This window comes from Trachypithecus francoisi, unplaced genomic scaffold (assembly GCF_009764315.1).
Source record: "Trachypithecus francoisi isolate TF-2019V2 unplaced genomic scaffold, Tfra_2.0 Lachesis_group15, whole genome shotgun sequence".
NCBI lineage: Eukaryota > Metazoa > Chordata > Mammalia > Primates > Cercopithecidae > Trachypithecus > Trachypithecus francoisi.
The window spans coordinates 1,099,961-1,127,622 of NW_022681460.1; the positions used below are offsets into that span (position 1 = coordinate 1,099,961).

The following is a 27,662-nucleotide window of genomic DNA, read 5'->3' on the forward strand; positions in this document are numbered from 1 at the left end:
CTGATGAGCCTCTGCAAAGGAGACAATCAGATCTGCATTTCTCTCAGTCAGCAGAGGGATGACTTTGAATAGATGGGAGGCAGCTTGGCTCCAAGCAGTTCCCAGCTTGACTTTTCCCTTTAGCTTTTGATGTGGGGGCCTGGAGATTTATTTTCCTTTCATGATGTGTATGTATGTTCATGTGTATGTTCCTGTGTGTGAATGCCTGTGTGTGTGCATATGTATATGTGTGAATACGTGTGTGTATATGCGTGAATGCGTGTGTGGGTATGTATATATGTGTGCGTGTGTGTGTATGTATATGTGTGAATTTGTGCGTATATATATGCATGAATGCATGTGTGGGTATGTATATGCGTGAATGCACGTGTGTGCATATGTATATGCATGAATATGTGGGTATATGCGTGCATGTGTGTATATGCATGAATGCGTGTGTGGGTATGTATGTGTGTGCATGTGTATGTGTATGCGTGAATGTGTGGGTATGTATATGCGTGCATGCATGTGTGTGTATATGCGTGAATGCACGTGTGTGCAAATGTATATGCGTGCATGTGTGTGTGCATGTATATGCATGAATGCATATATGGTATGTATGTGCGTGCATGTGTGTATATGTATATGCAAGCACGCATGGGTGTACATGTGTATATGTGTGCATGAATGTGTATGCATATGTATATGTGCTTTTAATTATAGTATTCATTAAAGTGCTATTAATTAGTACATTTAAAATATCTATTAGCTGCTACCGTGCGCTCGGCAGTGTCCCGTGAATGAAGAGTTAGATGAATGAAGAGAGGGCAAGTCCTTGTGCTGGAGGAATGCATTTTCTTACAAAGGAACACATGTATTACACAAGGTCAGGTGCTCTGTGCTGACCCAGTAACTGGAGCAGCAGGTTCATGACACAGGGAAGAGTGCCAGGTCTGTGTCTGGAGGAGCAGTGTGCAGGAGGTGGGCTGTGTGGTGAAACCGGTGGAGGGGTGGACCTCGAGGCTCTTGTTAACTCAAAATATCTAAGGTTCAGAAAGTTTATTTCACCAAGGATAAGGATGCACCCAGGACGTAGCATCAGGAGGTCCTGACGATGGTGGTCGGGGCACTGATTGGTTTTATACATTTTAGGGAGACATGAGACATCAATCAATATGTGTAACATGTACCTTGGTTCAGTCAGGTAAAGTGGGATTTGAGGCCGGGGCTTCCAGGTCCCGAGTAGATAAGAGGCAAAAGGTTACATTATTTTGAGTCCTTGATCAGCCTTCCATTGAATACACAATTTAGTCTGGCTCAGTGAATCATCATTTTTACATAAACAGTAGGGGAGGGGAAGCAATCAGATCTGCATTGGTCTCAGGGAAGCCTCAGAGGGATGTCTGAGTTCTGTCTGTCTTTAACCAAAAGGAATTTCCTGGTGGGCAAATTGTGAGGGAGGTCTGTAGCTTCTTTGTAGCTATCTTATTTAGGAATAGAATGGGAGGCAGATTTCCCTGAGGCAGTTCCCAGCTTGACTTTTCCCTTGGCTTAGTGATTTGGGGGTCCCAAGATTCATTTTCTTGTCCCATTCCTGATGGACATCTGGACAAACTGGCTGCCTGAGACAGCATCCCTGCAGGTAAGCTGTGTCCTACAAGGGTGAGGACTAAGCTCTGATTAAGGGGTCTGGGGAGTCATGCTCTACAAACCATCAATTCTCATCAGATGGGTTTTATTTAACCCTATATGTCATGACTGACTTTCCAACCTGACTCTGGCATAACATTACAAGACAAGGAAGAAAATCAAAATATTTTACTCCAAAGCGTGTCTTTGCCATATCTTGAAGCTGCAAAGCTGTCCTTTGTGGGGGAAAATGTGCCTCTGAGAAGAATCTCTGTTCACATAGCTAGATTGCTTTCTTCCAGGCCCTCCCAATCCTAAAGAGATTAAGACTCTAGCACCTTTTAAAGGTCTGAATAGGAAACATTTGTCACCTGTTGTCTCTAAGGGCAGCCACTGTAAGATTCAAAAGAACCTTGGTCTCCACAATCTTGTATCTTAACCCGAACATTTCCTGTCTATTGAACTCAGGTCTTCAGAGAAACTCAACCAATTGTCAACCAGAAAATGTTTACTTTTACCTAGAGCCTGGAAGCCCCCACTTTGAGTTTTCCTGCCTTTCCCAGGTGGGAAACCAATGTATTTCTGCAGTGTATTTGATTAATGTCTCCTGCCTCCCTAAAATGTATCAAACCAAGCTGCGCCCGACCACCTTGGGCACATGTTCTGAGGATCTTCTGGGGGCTGTGTCATGGGCCATGGTCACTCGTATTTGGCCCAGAATAAATTTCTTTCAATATTTGACACAGTTTTACTCTTTCTGTCGACAAGAGGCGCACAGGTTATTTCATTCCAAGCGCTGTGGTGAAGACTGTTTTTACAAATTGTGAAGAACCATTGTTGTGTAGATGCGCTTCGCTTTGTTCCTGGAATGACATAGTGTCCGTCTAATTTCCCAATTCAAGGAGAGTTCCTCTCTTTTCAAATCTTAGCTTTTTGTTAAGAGGTTTAGTGTCTTTGCTTTAGGAAACTGCTTAAAAACTGTCTACATTTTGTCACAGCTTGAGCAATGACTATACAGTAGCCTGAATCTTCTCAAATCCATGTGGTCTTTCAGTAAGGATTGTAATGTTTTGTGAATCATTGTGGTGTACTCTTGGATGAGAGGTGTTATATTAAGAAAAATAGTTCTGAGGTTTTTTATGGGAAAATTAGAGGTTTTACTTCCTGAAAATAACTATCTGAATGGTATCTGATGGAATGAAAGGGAAAGAGTATAAGGTTACAGAGGTTTACACTATGTTTTAATAGCTTTTTAAAAAAAACTTGTCTTACATTTTTGTTCAGTTGCGCAATGTACATCAAACTCACCACAGCCGTGTGGGGGCTGCCACTCATGAACTGTCATCCTGCAAGTCCAAATACAGGAGAAGCAGAAATTATCATTGGCCCAAATGCTGTATTTCCAGTCAAATATAAAATAGGGTATTTCTAATTTCTTCTAAGCTTAGTAACCAGCTCAGCCATATTAGTCATGCATCAATAATGCGTTTTTTTTTTTTTTTGCAGTCATCCCAGTGTACTACCATTAAAATGATCTGAGAAATTACTCCTATAGTTATCTTAATCCTGTTGGACAAATGGAATTTTAAATTCTTTTTAGTATTGTATTAATAAGAGTGCCAAATACATCAAAAAGTGATGGTCATCTTTTCCTATTTTATGTGTTAAATGGCTCATTTAAAAAGTGGGCCGGGCGCGGTGGCTCAAGCCTGTAATCCCAGCACTTTGGGAGGCTGAGACGGGTGGATCACAAGGTCAGGAGATCAAGACCATCCTGGCAAACACGGTGAAACCCCGTCTCTACTAAAAAAATACAAAAAACTAGCCGGGCGAGGTGGCGGGCGCCTGTAGTCCCAGCTACTCGGGAGGCTGAGGCAGGAGAATGGCGTAAACCCGGGAGGCGGAGCTTGCAGTGAGCTGAGATCCGGCCACTGCACTCCAGCCTGGGCGACAGAGCGAGACTCTGTCTCAAAAAAAAAAAAAAAAGTGAAAATACTTAAGTGTTTTATGATTTATTGATATCCTTAAAGTCATAGCAGGTGTAGATACTTTGTATATTTTTAAAACTTGACAGGATACTTTTTGCCTGCCTTGGAATAAAATATGTACTATTTTGTGATGTAAATACATAATACTAGACAGCTAATTTGAATTAAAAATAATGTGTACAAGTTTAAACAGCTTTTTTAATGAAATAATTTTATTACATATGATTCTAGATTTCAGGAATATTAGTCACTTATGTTATTTTGCTTTATTAGTTTTAGATCTTGCTGTATTTTTTAAAAAGAAATGAAATGATTATTGATACAGAGAAAACCCTACCCACATCCCTCCCTTTTCTTCGTCTCTGATAACCACTGCTGAATTTCGTATGGGTCTTTCCCCAGTACCCATTCAGAAGCAATGATACAGGAGTTAAGAAGAAGTTACTTAGGCAGATAATGAGGGGATGGGAATCCTTCCTAAGGGTTTCTTGTTAATGAAAGCAGCCCCAGATCATTTCTTTTCTAACAGAGAACAGGCTGTAAAACCGAGCTGCAGACATAGACAGACGAGCTAGAAGCTTGTGCAGGCGAATGCTGGCAGTTGTGCCAGTAGGAGAAGGCTACGTGGGAATAGACATGTTCAAAATGGTGGCTCCATCTTCTCTTTTCTGCCAGCCACGTGTACAGTAAGGAGCAGGCAAGATGGCGCTGGCCAAGCAGAAAGTCTATTTGCCTAATAAGATTATGGTGGGGCGGCTGGGCGCCGTGGCTCATGCCTGTAATCTCAGCACTTTGGGAGGCCAAGGTGGGCGGATCACCTGAGGTCAGGAGTTTGAGACCAGCCTGGCCAACATGGTGAAACCCGGTTTTTACCAAAAATACAAAAATTAGCCTGGTGTGGTGGCATGCCCCTGTAATCCCAGCTACTTGGGCTGCTGAGGCAGGAGAGTTGCTTGAACTGGGGAGGAGAAGGTTGCAGTGAGCTTAGATCATGCCATTGCACTCCAGCCTGAACAACAAGAGTGAAACTCCCTCTCAAAAAAAAAATTAGGGTGGGACAACCAGCCTCCCCTGCCTACCATGTAAAAGTCACACTTGATCAAACCAATCTGTGGGCCCTTCATATATCAGCCACCGCCTCCTCAAGCCTGCCTGTAAAATCGGGCACAGTCCACCACAGGTTGACTTTTCCCTTTGGGACACCTCTCTCAGAGAGGGCTGCTCTCTTTCTTTTTATTTGGCCTATGAAACCTTCACTCCTAAACTTGCTGCTGGTTTGTGTCTGTGTCTTTAATCTTGGTGCTAGGCAACAAATCCTGGGTATTGATCCCAGACAAGGACGCTGCTTCAGCAATGTTGTGCATTGTTAAGCCTAGCGCTAGCCTCTACTAGCTTCTTATACATGGTCTCCCTGTTGCTTGATTTTTCATGCTGACATTGCACTTTACCAGCTTGGGCATGCACTATTTTTATTATCTTGGCACTAAATATTTTCCTTATGTTTATTATGATGTTTTTCAACCCAGGCTTTCGATGGATGCTTTTAGATTTCCACGAGTTAATTTTTGGTCATCTTTTTTGTTATTGGTTTCTAATTTTACAGCATTGTGTTCAGAGCATGAACTCTCCATATATAGTATGGATTTTCTTGGTATCTTTGAGATTTTTTATTTATCGAGAAGCTGGACTCTGTGGTTTGCTGTTGATATTACATAGGTGTGTGAGAAAAATGTGGTTTTGCTGATGATTTGGTACGTTTGCCCAGATATTCATTGACTCACCCTTGTTAATTATGTTTAAATTGTTCAAGTCTTCCTATTTTCTTGTTGCTTGATTTTTTTAATTACTGAGAGATGTGTTAAAATCTATACTTATGGTTATAATCTTGTCAGTTTCTCCTTTTTTTGAGACGGGGTCTTGCTCTGTCACCAGGCTGGAGTGCAGTGGCACGGTCTTGGCTCACTGCAACCTCAGCCTCCTGGGTTCAAGCGATTCTCCTGCCTCAGCCTCCTGAGTAGCTGGGATTACAGGTGCATACCACCACACCTGGCTAATTTTTGTATTTTTAGTAGAGACAGACAGGGTTTCACCATGTTGGCCAGGATGGTCTCCATCTCTTGACTTCGTGATCTGCCCACCTCGGCCTCCCAAAGTGTTGGGATTACAGACGTGAGCCACTATGCCCAGCTAGTTTCTTCTTGTGATTCTGTTGACTTTTGCTTTATGTATTTGAAGGGCATGTTATTAAGGATATTTAAGTTCATCCTTCTTATATTTTCACGTGCAGTTATTTCTTTTATCATTTTCTTGGAGAAACTTTCTAATGAGGCTTTCTTTACCTTTTATCTGTTTTTTTTTTTTTTCTAGTGTGTATATCATCTTACCTCCTTAGAGTTCTTATGTGCTGGTTGAGCCCCACCTTTCACTTTCAACTTTTTTTTTTTTAATTAGGTTTTCAGAATTTTTCTTAAAATCCAGCCTAAGTTCCTTATAGATGCTGGATATTAGATCTTTATTAGATGCATAGTTTGCACATATTTTTCTCCCATTCTGTAGGTTGTCTGTTTACTCTGTTGATACTTGATTTTGCTGTGCAGAAGCTCTAAAGTTTAATTAGATCCCACTTGTCAATTTTTGCTTTTGTTGCAATTGCTTTTTGTGTCTTTGTCATGAAATCTTTGCCAGTTCCTGTGTCTAGGATGGTATAGCCTAGGTTGTCTTCCAGGGTTTTTATAGTTTTGGGTTTTACATTTAAGTCTGTAATCCATCTTGAGTTGATTTTTGTATATGGTGTGAGGAAGGGGTCCAGTTTCAACCTTCTGCACGTATAGCCAGTTATCCCAGCACCATTTTTGAACAGGGAGCCCTTTCCCCATTGCTTGTTTTTGTCGGCTTTGTTGAATATCAGATGGTCATAGGTATATGGCTTTATTATCAATACTGTGCTATTTTGAGCTAAATGATGAAAACTCATGAACACAAAGAAGGGAACAACAGACACTGGGGTCTGCTTGAGGGTGGAGGATGGGAGGAGGGAGAGGAGCAGAAAACCTAGCTGTTGGTACCAGGCTAAGTATCTGGGTGATGACATCTGTACAACAAACCCCTGTGCCACAAGTTTACCTAATAACAAACCTGCACATGTACCCCTGAACCTGAAATAAAAGTGAAATAATAACAATAATGGTAATAATGAAATCCAGCCTAATATTATCTCTCTTTTCCTTGTTGAGTTTAGTCTGTTTGCAATTATGATTATTCATGTATTTGATATCATATTGTGCTTCCTCTTCCACATTTTTTATTTCTTTGCTTTCTACTTATCCTGAATTTTCTTTGGTTCTTTATTTCTTCTTCCTCACCCTCTATTGGATTGAACACATTTTTTAAAAGTTTACTTTTTCTCTTGAAAGGTTTAGTCATTACATATTATTTCTATTCCGTTCAGTTTTTTACTTTTTTTTTGACACGGAGTCTCACTCTGTCGCCCAGGCTGGAGTGCAGTGGCACTATCTTGGCTCACTGCAAGCTCCGCCTCCCGGGTTCATGCCATTCTCTTGCCTCAGCCTCCCAAGTCGCTGGGACTACAGGTGCCTGCCACCATGCCTGGCTAATTTTTTTTTTGTATTTTTAGTAGAGACGGGGTTTCACCGTGTTAGCCAGGATGGTCTCGATCTCCTGACTTCGTGATCCACCCACCTTGGCCTCCCAAAGTACTGGGATTACAGGCGTGAACCACCGAGCCTGGCCCAGTTTTTTACTCTTTAGCCTACATATACTAGCAACTGCTGTCAGGTGTTGTCAGTGCCATTATCTTCTCTTTTCGTTAAACTAAGCCTACATTTTCTTCTTTTTATACTGAAAGTACCTCATGTAACACCAGCATTCGGTAGATGATCTGTAAATATCTGTTGAATGCCTGCTCAATTATTAGTGTGAATTATTATTTTAAAATATGTATTACAGCTTTGTTTCTTTTCTTTCTTTTTTTTTTTTTTTTTTTTGTTCTCGAGACGGAGTCTCACTCTGTCTCCCAGGCTGGAGTGTAGTGACGCAATCTTGGCTCCCTGTAACTTTCACTTCCCGGGTTGAAGTGATTTCCCTGCCTCAGTCTCCCAAGTAGCTAGGATTACAGGCACACACTACCATGCCTGGCTAAATTTTTGTATTTTTATAGAGACGGATTTCACCATGTTGGCCAGGCTGGTCTCAAATTTTCCTGACCTCAGGTGATCTGCCCGCCTTGGCCTCCCAAAGTGCTGCGATTACAGGTGTGAGCCACTGCACCTGGCCTTGAATTATTATTAGTTTGTTATTACTGAACTTAGTAAGCCTTTATTTTCTGTTTGCAAATGAAGGATGACTTGTAGGCACATCTATCCTTCATGAAATTTGTCTTACTATTTTTAATATTCTTGACCTAGAAGGAGAATGGAAATCATTATTTATCACAGTGTGTTTAGGTGATGTTTTGTGCCAAATGGTTCTGTAGATGGAGTGGAGTTCAGTTCCACTTAGTGAGAATTGCTTCTGATAGCAGCACAGGGAAAGAGGAGTGAGTCAGAGTCAGGGCCGGGACTCAGGGCCCTGTGGGAGCTCACCCACATCGTCATCGCAGGAGCCTGCTCAGTATAGTTTAACGGTTGACAATTGGCAGATAAAGAACTCACCTTAACTTTAAGTGCTTTGTTGAGGGGCGTCTTTCAGATGATTTGTTGAATATGGCTTATGGTCTATACTCTAAACATGAATTTTAGTGTGTTACTGTCTTGGTCGTTTGATCTTTGACCATTTTGTACTTCTGTAACTCTCAGTGGCATTACACATAAAGAGAACACACATCAATAATTATCTAGGTCAAAATATACCCTCATTAACTACTTTATTTAGAAGTTTTTGGAGTCCAATTCTGAAATTGTTACAAATAAGAAAAAACTTTGTGTTAATATCTTACTTGAGAATCAGCTATTATGAGATATCATTAGCATAACGCTTATTAACTCAGCCTTTGAAAGTACATCTTGATTTCCCCCTTACAATTATAGGGTTCATCATTTACAACCCAACAGCCTCAGGCTTATAACCTCTTCCTGACCACGGCCATTGGCGATGGGATGAGACTGTGGGACCTGAGAACCCTGAGGTAAGGCTGTCCTGTGCCCTGCACTGTGGGGGTGGGGAGCTCAAGAGATGTAAGCTCAATCTGATTTCTTTTCCAAATGTGATGAGGTTGTGGTTAATCTGTATACACTGATTATTCTAAGACTGATTTATGCACAGAAAAGGTAGCTCTAACTTTGGAAGGGTGAAGCACTAGGTGCTGGTCTCTCTGCTATATGTGGCTTAGGAGAGTAATCCCAGGCCCTTCCTGTGGGTCAGCGATGTTGAGGGAGACATTGGAATCTCCTAAACCACAGTTACCATGTGGTGTGATTACTGCTCTCTCTCCCAAGTGTGTTCCCATCTCCTTGGATGCCACCCACGAGGCTCCGAGCACCCCTGTAACGCAGGGCCAGCGGTGCCTGACTCTCCTTTTCCTACCTCCTCAGGTCACAGATGGGAGGGCATTTCCTTAGATATACTATCGTTAAGTAAATTACTTCTCATTTCATGTCATGTATATTTTAGATGCTTTGGTAGACTTTGAAAGTGCATTTTATGAAAGTTAGAAAGCACCTTAGTTTTATCAGCAAAATATTTACAAGTCTTTTAGGATAGGAATTCTTGATATAACTATATTTGTTGTTTATGTTTGAATGCAACAGTAAAACTTATATGCAGGTTTGTTGACTATTATTATTTCAAATTCGTGATGAGAATCTGTATGAGCAATCGTGTTGCACATGAGGACGTCTTAACCAATGACTGACCTTATCACATTGCTGGTGGCATAAGATTATGATAGAGCGGAAAAATTCTTTTTGTTTAGTATTTGCTTTATTACTTTTTATCATGATTTTAGAGTGCATTCTTTCTACTTATAAAAAAAAATTAACTATAAAGCGGTCTCAGGCAGGTCCTTCAGGAGGTGTCCTGAAGAAGACATTGCTTTTTTTTTTTTAATTTTAGACAGAGTCTTACTCTGTCACCCAGGCTGGAGTGCAGTGTTACATGATCTCAGCTCACTGCAACCTCCCCGTCCCAGCACCCCACCCCCGAGCTCAAGGGATTGTCTTGCCTAAGCCTCCTGAGCTGCTGGGTTTACAGGCAGAAACGCCACCATGCCCAGCTAATTTTTTGTTTGTTTGATTTTTTTGAGATGGAGTCTTGCTCTGTCACCCAGGTTGGAGTGCAGAGATGGAGTCTTGCTCTGTCACCCAGGTTGGAGTGCGGTGGCATAATCTCAGCTCACTGCAACCTCTGCCTCCCGGGTTCAAATCATTTTTGTGCCTCAGCCTCCCAAGTAGCTGGGACTATAGGCACGCACCATCACACCCAGCTAATTTTTGTATTTTTAGTAGAGATGGGTTTTCACCATGTTGGCTAGGTTGGTCTTGAACTCCTGACCTCAAGTGATCCACCCGCCTCAGCCTCCCAAATTGCTGGGATTACAGGTGTGAGCCACTGCACCCGGCCAAAACATTGTTATCACAGGGAGATGACAGCTCCATGTATGTCACTGCCCCTGAAGACCTTCCAGTGGGACAAGATGTGGAGGGGAAGACAGTGATGTTGATGATCCCAACTCCATGCAGGCCTAGGCTAATGTGTGTGTTTATGTCTTAGTTTTTAACAAAAATGTTTAAAAAGTAAAAAAAGTTCAAAATAGAAAAAAGCATGTACAATAAGAATATAAAGAAATAAAATATATTTGTACAGCTGTACAATGCATTTGTGTTTTAAGCTAAGTCATATTAGCTTTGGGAGGCAGAGGTAGGTGGATCACCTGAGGTCAGGAGTTCGAGACCAGCCTGGGCAACATGATGAAACCCCTCCCTACTAAAAATACAATAATTATCCAGGTGTGGTGGTGTGCACCTGTAATCCCATCTACCCGGGAGGATGAGTCAGTAGAATCACTTGAATCTGGGAGGCAGAGGTTGCAGTGAGCCAAAATTGCACCACTGCACTCCAGCCTGGCTGACAGAGTGAGACTCTGTATCCAAAAAAGAAAAAAAAAAAGTTTATAAAGTAAAAAAGTTACAGTAAACTAATGTTAATTTATTACTGAGGAAATAAAAATATTTTAAAATAAATTTGGTGTAGCCTAAGTGTCCAGTGTTTCTAACGTCTATAGCAGTTATGGTCATGCCCTTGACCTTCACATTCACTCACCTCTTGCTCAGTGACTTGCTCGGAGCAACTTCCAGTCCTGCAAGCTCCATTCACGGCAAGGGCCCTATACAGGTGCACCCTTTTTAATCTTTTATGTTATTTAATTTTTTTTATCTCAATAGCTTTTCGGGTACAAGTGGCTTTTGGTTACATGAATGAATTGTATAGTAGTGAAGTCTGAGGTTTTAGTGCACCTGCCACCTGAGTCTATACATTGTACCCAACATGTCATTTTTTTATTCCTCACCCACCTCCCACCCTCCCCCTTGTGAGTCTCCAAAGGCAATCATACCACTCTGTATGCCTTTGTGTACTCACGCTTAGCTCTCACGTATAAGTAAGAACATAAGGTATTAGGTTTTTCATTTCTGAGTTACTTCACTTAAAATAATGGCCTCCAGCTCCACCCAAGCTGCTGTAAAAGATGTTCTTCTGTTCTTTTTTATGGCTGAGTAGTAGTATTTCATGGTGTCTATGTACCACTTTTTCTTTTTTCACTCATTGGTTGATATGGTTTGGCTGTGTCCCCACCCAAATGTCATCTAGAATTGTACTCCCATAATTCCCACGTGTTGTGGGAGGGACCCAGTGGAAGATAATTAAATCATGGGGGCAGTGTCCCCTATACTGTTCTGGTGGTAGTGAATAAGTCTCATGAGATCTGGTGGTTTTGTCCCGGGTTTCTGCTTTTGTATCTTCCTCATTCTCTCTTTGCCTGCTGCCATCCATGTAAGATGGGACTTGCTCCTCCTTGCCTTCCACCATGATTGTGAGGCTTCCCCAGCCACGTGGAACTGTAGTCCAATTAAACCTCTTTCTTTTGTAAATTGCCCAGTCTCGGGTATGTCTTTATCAGCAGCACAAAAACAGACGAATACAGTAAATCGGTACCAGTAGAGTGGGGTGCTGCTGAGAAGATACCCAAAAATGTGGAAGCGACTTTGGAACTGGGTCACAGGCAGAAGCTGGAACAGTTTGGAGGGCTCAGAGGACAGGGACATGTGGGAAAGTTTGGAAGTTCTTAGAGACTTGTTGAATGGCTTTGCCCAAAATGCTGATAGCGACATGGACAATAAGGTCCAGGCTGAGGTGGTCTCAGCTGGAGATGAGGGACTGGTTAGGAACTGGAGCAAAGGTGACTTTTGTTATGTTTTAGGAAAGAGACTGATGGCCTTTTGCCCCTGCCCTAGAGATTTGTGGAACTTTGAACTTGAGAGAGATGTTTTAGGTTATCTAGTGGAAGAAATTTCTAAGCAGCAAAATGTTTAAGAGGTGACTCAGTTGCTGTTAAAGGCATTCAGTTTTAAAAGGGAAACGGCATAAAAGTTTGAAAAATTTGCAGCCTGACAATGCAATAGAAAAGAAAAATCCCATTTTCTGAGGAGAAATTCAAGCTGGCTACAGAAATTTGCATACATAATAAGGAGCCAAATGTTAATCCCCAAGACAATGGGAAAATGTGTCCAGGACATGTCAGAGGTCCTCATGGCAGCCCCTCCCATCACAGACCCAGAGGTCTGAGAGGAAAAAGTGGTTTCATGGGTCTGGCCCAGGATCCCTGAGCTGTGTGCAGCCTAGGGACTTGGTGCCCTGTGTCCCAGCTGCTCCAGCCATGGCTGAAAGGGGCCAACGTAGAGCTCATGCCATGGCTTCAGAGGGTGCAAGCCCCAATCCTTGGCAGCTTCCATGTGGTGTTGAGCCTGCGGATACACAGAGGTCAAGAATTGAGGTTTGGGAACCTCTGCCTAGATTTCAGAAGATGTATGGAAACGCCTGGATGCCCAGGCAGATGTTTTCTGCAGGGGTGGGACTCCCTTGGAGAACCTCTGCCAGGCCAGTGCACAGGGGAAGTGTGGGGTCAAAGCCCCCACACAGAGTCCCTACTGGGGCACTGCCGAGTGGAGCTGTGAGAAGAGGGCGGCCATCCTCCAGACCCCAGAATGATAGATCCACGACAGCTCGCACCATGAGTATGGAGAGGCTGCAGACACTCAACACCAGCCTGTGAAAGCAGCTTGGATGGAGGTTATACTCCACAAAGCCACAGGGACAAAGCCGCCCACAATCATGGAACCCAGCTCTCACATCAGTGTGGCCTGGGTGTGAGACTTGGTGTCAAAGGAGATCATTTTGGAGCTTTAAGATTTGACTGCCCCACTGGATTTCAGACTTGCATGGGGCCTCTAGCCCCTTCGTTTTGGCCAATTTCTCCTGTTTGGAACAGCTGTATTTACCCAATACCTGTACCCCCACTGTATCTAGAAAGTAACTAGCTTGCTTTTGATTTTACAGGCTCATAGGCAGAAGGGACTTGGCTTGTCTCAGATGAGACTTTGGACTGTGCACTTTTGGGTTAATGCTGACATGAGTTAAGACTTTGGGGGACTGTTGAGAAGACATGGTTGGTTTTGAAATGTGAGGACATGAGATTTGGAGGGCCATGGGTGGAATGATATGGTTTGGCTCTGTGTCCCCACCCAAATCTCATCTTGAATTGAACTCCCATAATTCCCATGTGTTGTGGGAGGGACCTGGTTGGAAATAACTGAATCATGTGGGCAGTTTCCCCCATACTGTTCTTGTGGTAGTGAGTAAGTCTCATGAGATCTGGTTTTATCAGGGGTTTCTTCCTCATTCTGTCTTTGCTTGCTGCCATTCATGTAAGATGGGACTTGCCCCTCCTTGCCTTCCACCATGATGGTGAGGCTTTCCCAGGCACGTGGAACTGTAAGTCCAATTAAACCTCTTTTTTTTTTTTGTAAATTGCCCAGTTTAGGGTATGTCTTTATCAGCAGCGTGAAAATGGACGAATACATTGGTCGATGGGCACTTAGATTGGTTCCATATCTTTGCAATTGTGAATTGTACTGCAATAAACATACACACACAGTGTCTTTGCGATATAATGACTTATTTTCCTCTGGGTAGATACCCAGTAATGAGATGGCTGGATTGTATGCCAGATCTGCTTTTAGTGCTTTAAGAAATCTATTTTTAGTTCCATGGAAAACAGTATGGAGATTTCATTTTTCTTTTATACCGTATTTTTACTGTGCCTTTTCTTTGTTTAGATACACACAGAATTACCATTGTGTTACAGTTGCTTAGTACAGTTGCATGCTATACATGTTTGTAGCCTAGCAGCAATAGGCTACACCACACAGCTTAGGTGCATAGTAGGCTACATCATCTAGGTATGTGTAAGTATGCTCTGTGACATTCACACAGGGACAAAATTGCCTAATAACATATTTCCCAGAATGTATCCCTGGCATTAAGTGATGCATGACTGTGTAGTTAACTCCTGGCATCTTCTTAGTACTCAGCAAACAGCTAGCAATATCCATTTTCTAGTTATTATTGCTTATTTGTATATTTTTTTATTTGTATATATTTAGGAAGTGCAAGTGTAATTTTGTTACGTGGTCAGATTTGTAGTGGTGAAGTCAGGACTTTTAAGGTATCCATCACCCAAATAATGTGCATTCTACCCATTAAATAATTTTTCTTCCTCCATCTCCTTCCCACCCTCTACCCTTCTGAGTCTCCAGTGTCTATGGTTTCATACTGTATGTCCATGTATGCACATCATTTATCTCCCACACATAAGTGGGAACATGTGTATTTGTCGTTCTGTTTCTGAGTTGTTTCACGTAAGATCATGCCCTCTACTTCCATCCATGTACTGCAAAAGATGATTTCATTTTTTCATGGCTGAATAATATTACATTATATATGTGTGTGTGTGTATATACACACAAATATACTACATTTTCTTTATTCAGTCATCTGTTAATGGGCACTTAGATTTATTCCATATCTTTGGTATCGTAAATAGTGTTGCAATAAACATATGAGTGCGTGTGTCTTTTTGAAATAATGGTTTCTTTTTCTTTTTTTTTTTTTTTTTGATACGGAGTCTCGCTCTGTCGCCCGGGCTGGAGTGCAGTGGCCGGATCTCAGCTCACTGCAAGCTCCGCCTCCCGGGTTCACGCCATTCTCCTGCCTCAGCCTCCGGAGTAGCTGGGACTACAGGCGCCCGCCACCTCGCCCGGCTAGCTTTTTGTATTTTTTTAGTAGAGACGGGGTTTCACCGTGTTAGCCAGGATGGTCTCGATCTCTTGACCTCGTGATCCGCCCGCCTCGGCCTCCCAAAGTACTGGGATTACAGGCTTGAGCCACCGCGCCCGGCCGGTTTCTTTTTCTTTGGGTAGATACCCAGTAGTGGAGTTTCTGAAGTGAATGGTAGTTATATTTTTAGTCCTTTGAGAGATCTTCACGTTGTTTTTGCATAGAGGTTGTACTAATTTACATTCCCGTCAGCAGTGTATAAACTTTCCCTTTTCTCTGCATCCTTGCCAGCATCTGTTACTTTTTGTCTTTTTAGTAATAACCATTCTGACTGGTGTAAGATGAAATCTCATTGTGGTTATAATTTGAATTTCTCTGATGATTAGTGATGTTGAGCATTTTTCATATGCTTGCTGGTCATTTGTATATCCTCTTTTAAAACGCTTTTATACTGTTGGTGGGAATGTACATTAGTTCAACCATTGTGGAAGACAATGTGGCATTTCCTCAAAGACCTAGAACCAGAAATATCATGTGACCCAGCATTCCCATTACTGGGTATATATCCAAAGGAATATAAATCATTCTATTGTAAAGATACATGCATGCATATGTTCATTACAGCACTATTCACAATAGCAAACACATGGAATCAATCCAGATGCCCATCAATGATAGATAGGAACAAAGAAAATGTGGTACATATACACCATGGAATACTAGGCAGCCATAAAAAGGAATAAGATCGTGTTTTTTTGCAGGGACATGGACGGAGCTGGAAGCCATTATCCTCAGCAAACTAACACAGGAACATAAAACCGAACACTGCATTATAAGTGGGAGCTGAACAATGAGAACACATGGACACAGGGAGGGGAACGTCACACACTGGGGCCTGTCAGGGGGCTGTGGAGAGGAAGAGCATCAGGATAAATACCTAATGCTTGTGGGGCTTAATACCTAGGTGATGGGTTGATCTGTGCAGCAAACCACCATAGCACATGTTTACCTATGTAACAAACCTGCACATCCTGCACATGTGTCCCAGAACTTTAAATCAAGTAAAAATATCTATTCGTGTCCTTTGCCCACTTTTTAATGGAATTATTTGTGGTATTTTTTGTTGAGTCGTTTGAGTTCCTTGTAAATTTTGGATATTAGTCCCCTGTAAAATGCAGTTTTCAAGTTTTCCCCCATTCTGCAGGTTTTCCATTAACTCTGTTGATTATTTATTTTGCTGTGCAGACTATTTTTGTTTAATTAAGTCATATTTGTCTATTTTTGTTTTTGTTGCCTCCGGTTTTGAGTTCTTAGTCATGAATTATTTGCCTAGACCGATGTCTGGAAGAGTTTTTTTCTAGATTTTCTTTTAGTATTTTCATAGTTTCAGGTTTTACACTTAAGTCTTTAATCCACCTTGAGTTTATTTTTGTATATGGGGTCCAATTTCATTCTTTTGCCTATAGCTATCCAGTTTTTCAAGCACTATTTATTAAAAACGGTGTCCTTTCCCCATCACTAATCATCAGAGAAATTCAAATTAAAACCACAATGAGATTTCATCTTACACCAGTCAGAATGGTTATTACTAAAAAGACAAAAAGTAACAGATGCTGGCAAGGATGCAGAGATTTTGTTGATTTTGTCAACTTTCAAAGATCAGTTGACTGTAAATGTGTAGTTTTATTTCTGAGTTCTGGATTCTGGTCCATTGGTCTATATGTCTATTTTTATGCCAGTACCATGTTGTTTTGGTTCCTATAACCTTGTAGTATAATTTGAAGTCAGGGAATGTGATGCCTTCAGCTTTGTTCTTTTTATTTAGGATTACTTTGGCCATTTGGGCTCTTTTTTGGTTCCTTATGAAGTTTAGGGTGTTCTGTTTTTTTTTTATAATGTTGTGTAAAACAACATTGGTATTTTGAAAGGCATTGCATTGTAACTCTAGATTGCTTTGGGCAGTATGGTAATTTTAATCATATTAATTCTTCTGATCCATGAGCATAGGACATTTTTCTATTTGTTTGTGTTATCTGTAGTTTCTTTCATTGATGTTTTATCGTTTTCCCTATAGAGATCTTTTACCTCCTTGGTTAATTATATTCCTAGGTATTTCATTGTTTTTGTAGCTATTGTAAATAGGACTGATGTCCGGTTCTCAGCTAAATCATTACTGATGTATAGAAATGCTACTGATTTTTATACATTGATTTCGTATCCTGAAATTTTACTGAATTTATCAAATCTAAGAGTGTTTTTGGTGGAGTCTTTAGGTTTTTCTAGATATAAGATTATACTATCAGTGAACAGGGATAATTTGATGTCCTCTTTACCAATTTGGATGCTGCTTTTTTTTTAAAAAAAAAAAGCAACTTTTTAACTTTTTGGGTTTTTTTTTTTTTTTTTTTGCCTAATTGCTCTGGCCAGGACTTCTAGGACTATATTGAATAGAAATGGTGACAGTGGGCATCCTTGTCTTGTTCCAGTTCTTAGAGGACAGACTTTCACCTTTCCCCTATTCAGTATGACCTTGGCTATTAGATTGTTATATATGGCCTTTATTATTTTTATGTATATTCCTTCAATGCTTAGTTTTCATTGAGGATTTTTATCATGAAGAGATGCTGAATTTTATCAAGTGCTTTTTTTTGCATTTATTGAAATGATCCTATGTTTTTTGTCCATGATTCTGTTTATGTGATGTATCACATTTATTTATTTTTGTATGTTGAACCATCCTTGCATCCCTGGTATAAAACTCACTTGGTCATGGTGTATTAGCTTCTTGATGTGCTACTGGATTCTGTTTGGTAGTATTTTGTTGAAAATAGTTTTTATGTTCATCAGGGATCTTGGACTATAGTTTTATTTCTTTGTTTTGTCCTTGTCTGGTTTTGGTATCAGAGTGATATTGGCCTCATAGAATGAATTAGGGAGAATTCCCTTCTTCTTGACATTTTGGAACAGTTTCAGGATTGACACTGGTTCTTCTTTATATGTTTGGTGGAATTTGACTATGAATTCATCTGGTCCTGGGCTTTTCTTTGTTGGGAAACTTTTTTTTTTTTTTTTCCTGATTCAGTCTTTCTACTCATTGTTGGTCTGTTCAGGTTTTCTATTTCTTCCCGCTTCAACCTTGGGAAGTTGTGTATTTCCGGGAGCTTATCCATTTTCTCTGGGTTTTCTATTTTGTGCGTGTGTAGTTTTTCATAATAGTCTCTGATGATATTTTGCGTTCCTGTGGTATTGGTTGTAATGTCTCTTTTTCATTTCTAATTTTGTTTATAGATTTCATCTTTTCTTGGTTAGTCTACAGGTGGTTTATCAATTTTGTTTATCTTCTCAAATAACTGACTTCATTTTGTTGATCTTTTAAATTGTTTTGTTGGTCTCTATTTCATTTAGTTCTGCTCTGATCTTTTAAATTTCTTTTCTGTTGCTAACTTTGGATTTGGTTTGGTCGTGCTTTTCTTGTTCCTTGAGGTGCAACATTAGGTCGTTAATTTGTGATCTTTCTAGTTTTTTGGTATAGGCATTCAATGGTATAAATGTTCCTCTTAACACTACTTTTACTGTATCATACAGGCTTTACTATGTTGTATTACCACCTTCATTCATTTCAAAAATTTTTAAATTTCTCCTGAACCCAGTTCAATTACGCTTCTAGAGCACTTATTAATGTGCGATGTGCTGTAAGAAGAAATTTACTTTATGAACTCATTTAAGCCCATTTCATGAATGGGGAAAACGCAGCACAGAGGTGAGCAACTCACCAAAGCTGCTCATTTGGTGAGAAGGGGCTTAGCTGGGGTCAGGGTTGAGCCTGGCCCCGGGTCACCTGCTTTTGGCCAGTGCTCTCTGTAGCCTCTTTGCTGAGCTCATTAGACAAGAAACACATGATCGTGAGGGAAATGTTCATGGTGTATTCTGGGGTAGACACAGCAGGATATAAAGCTGCATAGTATGCATCTCTACTTTGTTAAAGGAAAACAAAGCCCTTTGCATATGCAGAGAAAGTGTGCAGTACATGTGCCACAGTACTTTCTGGGGTTGTTACTGAGTGGAAGGATTATAAGCACTTTGATGATTTTTCTCTGTTTTTTTTTTTTAATAGTAAAAGAAGAATGTGAAAATTAAAAAATTAATGTAAAAGAAAAAAGGAATTAAATGTATGACAAATATGGTGACAGATGTTTATGACATTTTTACAAAGATTTAATCTTTTCTCAGTAGTACAATACAGTTCAGGTTATTTTCTACAGCCTATATTACCATCTACAGAATTTTTCTAGAAAATTATATTGGCCATCGTGACAAGGCACTCCAGCCTGGGTGACAGAGCAAGACTCTGTCTCAAAAAAAAAAAACAAAAACACAAAAAGAAATTATCTCGGCTAGGTGCGGTAGGCTCAAACCTGTAATCCCAGCACAGGAGTTCAAGACCAGCTTGGTCAACATGATGAAACCATGTATCTACTAAAAATAAAAAAATTAGCCAGGTGTGGTGGTGAATGCCTGTAATCCCAGCTACTCAGGAGGCTGAGGCAGGAGAATTGCTTGAACCTGGGAGGCAGAGGTTGCAGTGAGCCTAGATCACGCCACTGCACTCCAGCCTGGGTGACAGAGTGAGACTCCATCTCAAATAAATAAATAAATAAAATAATTCTCTTTGTAGAATTTATACTACATAGGACATGATGGGTAGTCAATAAATAAAATACTGAACTTGACACACAAAATCAACAAATTAAGATATTACATAGTCAGGCATGACATTTTTATCACAATTATGTGCAACTATTTCACGCTTAAATAGCTTTGTTCTTCAGGTGAGTGTTTTAAGGCAGTAGCTGCATCCAGCGTGATTCTAGATGATAGATGTGGTTGGGCAGATGTGTTTTTAGCTGAACTGCTGCCTGCAGAGGAGCCCGGTTAGCCCTGCCCAGAGACGGCTCTGTGGTTGTACAGCTCCATTGCTGTCTTACAATGAAGTGGACACTGCTTTACTGCACAGGGCTTCTTTTCATTGACATTTGGATAATTAATATTTACATATTTGTAATCATCAGAGAATTTGGACAGAAGCCTTTTAAGATCCAGGAGACTTAGGGTAAGCCTCTACTGTGACATACAGAACTGCAGGCATTGTATGGAAAACAAGTTAATAAAAAAATATTTAGCTAAGCTCTCTTAATTTATTCTCCTAAGATTGTTTGGAAAATATAAATCATTCCTGTAAATATAAAGTGTTCAATAAGTGTATTCCTAGTAGGTGGTCAACAGAAATTACTTTTTTAAGGGAATAAAAAGGTATATATTTATTTTAAAAAGTGAAATTGTTATGAAATTGCTTCTATAGAACTAATTGATTACTATTTCTGCCAGTCCTACTTTATTTTACAGCAAATTTCATATCAGTAAAAGCCGTAACTAGATATGTAAAGGTTGCATATCTTTAGGTGAGCAGGCTTCCAGCATTCCAAAGTGAGCTAGTTTAGGCAGTTACATTGTTATCAACAGCCGTAAGCTTTATTTACAGATTGTGTGTCACATAGATTCTGTTAATTTTATATATTTATATGAAATGTAAATTATATACAAATAAAACCCTGTTTAAGCAAAAAAGTATATATGTCCTGATAATTATGATCACTGCATATATAATGTACGTAACAATATAACAAGCTGATACGGATTTTTATGTGTATGTGCATGCACTTACACTGTTCACAAGGATACAGTTAGCAGAGTGTCTTTGCTCTGCTCTTGCATCACTTTAATCACTAGAACATCTTTTGTATTTGCATTTTGTGTTTGTATTTTGTGTTTGTATTTGTATTTTGTTAGTACTGTATTGTATTTGTATTTTGTATTTGCATTTGTGTTGTATTGTGTTTGTGTTGTATTGTATCCTATCGTATCGTATTCGTATTTTGTATTGATATTGTTACCTGTGTGCTGTGTGACTTTGCCACCACTCAGGGCACCTGGAGCAGGGACCCTGTGAGGCATCTTTGTGGTCTCCAGCCCAGTGCTGCTCAGTGCTTGTGGAGTCTTCTTGGGAAGGCACTGGTAATCTCCAAAAGGTGTTGGAGATTCTCTCCATAAAATTAACAAGAATTCCTTGGCATTTTTCACAATAAACAAATTTTATATGGTACTTTTTAAATAGTTGTGAAACTTAACCACCCTTGATACAATGTTTTGCCTCCAAAACGTCTCTGAATAATTTATCGAAATAATTTATTATTTTAGAAGATTTGTTAGGTTTGTTTTGATATTTTAAAAATTTCCAGAATATGTTTACATTTAATATTTATCATATATAAAAGCTTATTTACTATTAGTTTTGTCATCTTTGGGAATTTAAGATTTTGAATAGTGTTTGAATTATTTTTAAATATCTCTGGAGAGACCCATTAACCATTTAATAATCGTTACATATAAAATATTCTTCCATTATTCATTTGTTCCTTTTTGTGAAGCAAAACAACAAGTTGTTTTCTTTCCTCTATTTTGCATTCAAATTTAAAAATGATTTTTCTGCTGGTGTTTCTTTCCTCCCGTAGGTGTGAGCGCCACTTTGAAGGGCATCCCTCCCGCGGCTATCCATGTGGAATTGCTTTCAGTGCTTGTGGGCGATTCGCGGCTTGTGGGGCCGAGGACAGACACGTATGTGTTGTTTGACAGTCTATAAATGTAGAGATTCTAGACTTTGGTAATGTGTAGACTGTTTAATATTGTTGCATATTAGAATAGAAACCTACTTGCAGCTGGACTGTTGGTCAATATTTTAAGACTCTTACACAGTAATAGCATTTTAATAATGTGTGAGGTATGAAAGATGTTTTTACTGAAGCATGATAAACAGTAATCACTCATGAATTATTAATCGTTTCACAGATACTTGTTGAGTGCCTACTCTTTGAAAGACACTGTGCTACACGTTGTATTTTCTTTTTTATTACAAGATTATAATATTAATTAGTGAAACACCAGATCCTGTGTATTTAATGGTGTGATTCTTTCCTAAGTTAGATCCTTAGGAAACAATGTGCTTATGTTAATGGGGTTGCCACCCCCCCCCCCCATTACACATTATGCGCACGTGCCTCTTGGTGGATTTGGGGCAGGTACTAATACACATCCATTTGTCCATAATATATTTTAAAAAGCCTGTATTAATTTCCTAGGGATGCCACAAACTACCACAAGCTTGGAGGCTTAACCCTTTTCCCGTTCGCCCCAAGAATCCTCATGGGCGGCCTTGCAGCTACAGCATTCACCTCACGATTGTGTTGCCTCAAAATACCCTGCTTTTCTTATTAGTTTCTCATTGCTTTAGTATCTTGACTTTGGAAACAAAAGACATCATTCTATCTATAGCATTCTGGTTTTAGGAGTGGCATTTTCATTTACAAAATATAGTAATTCTTGATTGCTGAAAATGCCAAATTCTGGAAAATGTCTCATTTCTAGGCATGATGATAACGTCGTTCCTGAATAGTTACTGGCTGAAGATTCATTTGATGAATCCAATTTTTCTGAAGTAGATGATTCTGATGATGCAGATGATTCTGATGTTAGTTCTGTTTAGAAATAACTTCAAAAACAGTTTTTGTATTTTATTTTCACATTGAAAATCAGTCACATTTGCTTCAGCCTCAAATAGCATGTTTATGTAAAGTTAAATGAGCGCTGGCAGTAACCTGCATTTTTAAATTCTAAACAGGAAAAGGGTTAAAAAAAGTAGACATTTATTTTCTGCTGGCTATGGAGGCCAGAAGTCTGAGAAAGCATCAGCAGGGCTGGCCCCTTCACAGGGTCTGAGGGAGGAAACTTCCACGCTTCCCTGGCCTCTGTGGCTGCTACAGTCCCTGGGGTTCCCTGGCGTGCGGCTGCCTCATTCGAGCCTCTGCCTCCGTTTCCAAGTGGCCTTTCCTCCTCTGCACGTCTCTCTCTCCCTGTTCTTTCTCTTGGGGACACTAGCTAGGCTTGAATGTCTCCTCCAGAACTCATGTTGAAATTTGCTGGCCAGTGGAGCAGTATTCAGAGGTGGGAACTTGAAGAGGTGCTTAGGCCATGAGGGGTGGGCCTCCTGCAAGGATTAACGCCATTACCATGAGAATGGGGTCCTTACAAAGGGCGAGTTTGTCCCTCTCTTGCCTGGAGGCCCTTTCACCTTCTGCTGTGTGATTATGCCAAAGGGAGGCCTTGCCAGATTCTGGCTCTTTGACCTTGGGTTTTCCAGCCTCCAGGACTGTAAGAACATACATTTCCATTCCTTGCATATTACCCAGTTTCAGGTATTGTGTTACAGCATCACAAAACAGACTAAGAAAACACTGATACTGGGTTTACAGCCCACCCGAAATCCAAGCTGATCTCAATACCCTTCAGTTAATTACATCTGCCAAAAATCCTATTTCCAAATAAGATCACATTCACAAGTACTGGGTGTTAGGACTTGGACATATTTTGAGCCTTATGGACAGTTCACTTCATCACTGTTCTATAAGGCTTATCTAAAAACATAGAATATATGGGTGTGTGTGTTCCTTCTAACTTCGCACGTGGAAACCCTCACCCCAGGATGATGGTGTTAGAGGAGATGAGATCTTCGGGAGGTGATTAGATCTTGAGAGCGGACCCCACGTGAATGGAATTAGTCCCGTATAAAAGAGCCTCCCGAGAGCTCCCTCGCTTGCTTCTTCCACCACCTTCCACCACGTGAAGACAAAGGGAGAAGGCGCCGTCTGGGAACCAGATTCCATCCTCACCAAACACCAAATTGACCGGCCTCTTGGCCTTGAACTTCCCAGCTTCCGGACATGAGTGTATGTGGTTTAGAAGCTACTGAGCTTATGGGATTTTCTTATAGCAGCCTGAATGGATAAAAACAACGTATAAGGACATTCCAAAAATTAAAGGGAATCATAAAGTTTATTTGGAAAAAATTGCCTTACAATTGATCTGAGAGACAGTTGTATTTTCCTAACATTTTTTCTTATTCAGTTTAACTGGTAAGAATGAAATAACAGTGAAACTTTTTTTTATGGAAAATAGGCAAAGTTATTCTAAAATTTTGCTTGTTCATAACTAAGTAAGCATGCGGCTCTGACACCTTGGGCATCTGCTGTGATTGATACTGAAGCTCCTCTCTGAACATAGTGGTGTTACCATGTGAAAAATGTGTAGAAATGGACACCTGTGTTTTTTTCCAAAGGAAACTGTGTTATAAAACGTAACTACCAGGCAGCCAATAAGTAATTTAAAAATTAAAGCAACTCCGAAGATTAAAATAAGCAACTTTTATTTAACAGTATAGCCTGTTTGCCACCATTTGGATACAACTGACAATAAGTGACTTTTTTGCAATTTTGAACATCCTTACCACCAGCTCCACAACCACCAACAGAATAATGGATTTTTTTCCCCTCTGATTTGTTTCTCTGTATCCAGTCATGTACCCAAGATCTCTATTCAAATCTACTCATCAAATCCACTTCTCTTCCAGAAGCTCCTGTTGCCTAGGACAGCTTCCTGGCTTTCATTTGTTTCAAATACTTGAGCACTCCCTGTATGTTGCCCAGGAAATGAATGAGATTTCTGAAGTATGCACCATTCATTTAGGAGCCAAATGTAAGTGAACTGCGTATATTGAATTTTCTTGAAATTTTTTGGTCTCCATTTTCTTACATTCAACATCTGCGTGAGTGCAATGCTCAATGTAGGCAGGTCACTGGAACAGGCAGCACACTAGGGGCATATTCCTTTATTTGGTGTGAATACTGGTTTCTCATTAGAAACAAATGCAGCCAGAAAATGGTGAAACAGCATTTTTAAAGTGCTATAAGAACTGTCAAGTCAGAATTCCATAACCATAAATATGCTTTAGGAATGAAGGCAAAATAAAGATAATCTATGATGAAAGGAAACTAAGAGAATTCATAGCTGGTACAGCTCACTCATTCAGCTCAGGCTGCCATAACAGAATTCCAAAGACCGGGTGGCCTAAACAGCAAGAATTATTCCTTACGGCTCTGCAGGCTGCAAGTCCGAGATCAGGGTGCCTGTCTGTTCATTTCCTGGTGTGGGCTCTCCTCCTGGCTTGCAGGTGCATCTTCTCCTGTGTCCTCACATGTCCTCTTCTTCTTTTTTTTTTTTTTTTGAGGCGGAGTCTCGCTCTGTCGCCCAGGCTGGAGTGCAGTGGCCGGATCTCAGCTCACTGCAAGCTCCGCCTCCAGGGTTCAGGCCATTCTCCTGCCTCAGCCTCCCGAGCAGCTGGGACTACAGGCGCCCGCCACCTCGCCCGGCTAGTTTTTTGTATTTTTAGTAGAGACGGGGTTTCACCGTGTTAGCCAGGATGGTCTCGATCTCCTGACCTCGTGATCCGCCCGTCTCGGCCTCCCAAAGTGCTGGGATGACAGGCCTGAGCCACCACGCCCGACCAACATGTCCTCTTCTTAGAGGGGTCCTAATCCCATCCTGGGGGCCCCTCTCATGTCCTCATCTGAAGCTAATCGCCTTTCAGAGGCCCCACCTCCAAATGTGATCACACTGGGGTTTAGGGTCTTAACAAATGCCTTTGGGGGTACCTTCCGTCCATGGTACTTCTCTTAATGACTAGAAACGATTAGAAAACAAACAGATTATTGATGATCATGACACTTTTTAATGTAAATACGATCACACTTTTCTTTGTAAATACTATGTGTTTAAGATATTCTGCTGGTCTCCATGTAGAACCAAGATCTTACGTGTGGCTTCAAAGGACTTTCACAACATGCCTCCAAATTGCCTATCTATCTTCTCTCTCGATTTTTTTCTATATATCCTACTTTCTGTGTCATACAACTTCTGGATATCACAGTTCTTTTTATAATAATAATAATAATGATAATAATAATAATAAAAGGATGAACCAAAAAATAGCCTGACAGAACGCAAAACTACACCAGAAAAATGTGTCTGCTAAACAGGGGGAAACTAATGATATATTTGCAAATTAGCTTAAGAAAGTTAAGAAAACACATACAACATCAGAAATTGCTAGACAACAGGAGTATATGAAATGAGAACTGATGAAAGTTAGGAAAGCATTAGAAAAAAATTCAGAAATAAAGGCCAAATGCAAAGGCATATTATAGAAAGCAAATACAGAGAGCACAATAGGGGAAAAGGATACAAATGAGAGAAGTAAATAAAGAAAATGATAAAAGAAATTCAAGGTGAAAACGTAAATATAGAAGTTTAGCAAAGGAGATTCAACCTACATATAAATGGAGTCCCTGGACATTTTTTTAAAAAGTCAGTTGAACAGAACAAATAATTAATATTATAATTCAAAAATATATTTTCTAAAATTAAAAAAATTTCGTTAAATCTAGATATTGCAGGAACCCCTGGGAAAACTGACCCAGACTAGTTTGCATAGAAATATAGCTTAATAAATCCATTTGACTATCAACATTAACCACAAAACACCTTTGTGGATCCATGTAAACTGTTCAAATGCTCATAAGGAAAACAGTATCAACTTGGATTGGACTTTTGTAAATCATCATTTTTTTTTGTTAAAAAAAACATTGGGAAGAACATACTTAACATACTCAGAAAAGATAATCTGATTCAAGAATTTTAATATTCAGCTAAATTTTTTTTTTTGAGTATAAAACCAGACACACAGTTATGAATATGCCAGAACTGAATGGTGTTCCCTTGAGTTATATTGAAAAAAAAAAGCTTTATAAAGCCAAGGTAGGATTGAAGAAGTTTCAGCGAAAGGTTCAAGGTGAACAGTGAATGTGTTTAACTATGGAAGATCAAAAGGTGGGAATGAAGGTACGACAGAATACTTTGTAAATGTTCTGTCTGTTACAGTTTAATAGTATAAAACTGGGAGATGTGAGAATATAACTAGAAAGTAGAATACATCTCTTGATTCTACTTGTAGATGTTAATTGAGTAAGAAGAGATCAGTTGAAGCTGACAATAGAATTGTAAGCTCTTAAATGTAATTTGAGTATAAATATTAAGATAATTATGACTAAAATTGGATGTAGAGGAAGAGAGATGGAAAAATGGTTGCTAGACAGCCTCACTGTTGGGCATAGTAGTGAACCAACATGCATTGTCTTAGGAGTGGACCAAGAGTTTTGTATAAAGCTTTTAATAAAATATAACTGCTGGAACAAGAATTCTGCCATTTTTAAGTGCCCAAAGAAATACCTAGATAGGACAAATAAAATAGACCATAAAGTGCCATACATTACATAGAATTAAAAATAAAATACTAGGATGAAACTGAGATGGAAGTGCCAGTCATATTGATGTCTTTGTTGTTGTTGTTTTTGTTTATTTTTGAGTCTTGCTCTGTTAGCCCAGGCTGAAGTGCAGTGGCATGATCATGGCCCACTATGAGCTTGAAATTCTGGGCTCAATCCATCCCCTTGCCCCAGCCTCCCACATAGCTGGAACTACAGGCACATGCCATGCGGCTTGGCTCATTAGTTTTTTAGAGATGAGGTTTCACTGTGTGGTCCAGGCTGCTCTCAAACAATTGGCTTCAGGCCTCCAGCCTCAGCCTCCCAAAGTGCTGGGATTACAGGTCTGATCCACCATGCCTGGCTCATATCAATGTTTAAGGAAAAAAAGAAAAAAACTTTCAGATTGGATTTTACAGATGAGGAAAAAAATCTGGGTCCATGCTGAATATAG

At 40.1% G+C, this 27,662-nt stretch overlaps 1 protein-coding gene across 3 annotated transcripts in view; it reads left to right on the forward strand.

Moving 5' to 3' along the window:
* Positions 1–27,662, forward strand: part of WDR27 (WD repeat domain 27) — a 244,945-nt gene that overhangs the window by 67,084 nt on the left and 150,199 nt on the right. For 2 of the 3 annotated variants that reach the window (XM_033234187.1, XM_033234186.1), the window contains exons 22-23: positions 8,642–8,739; positions 21,512–21,614. In XM_033234187.1, coding sequence (XP_033090078.1) covers positions 8,642–8,739; positions 21,512–21,614 — 201 coding nt within the window. Of the gene's footprint in view, positions 1–8,641; positions 8,740–21,511; positions 21,615–24,459; positions 24,585–27,662 lie in introns of all 3 variants that reach the window. The other variant, XR_004442681.1, reaches the window with a different exon arrangement.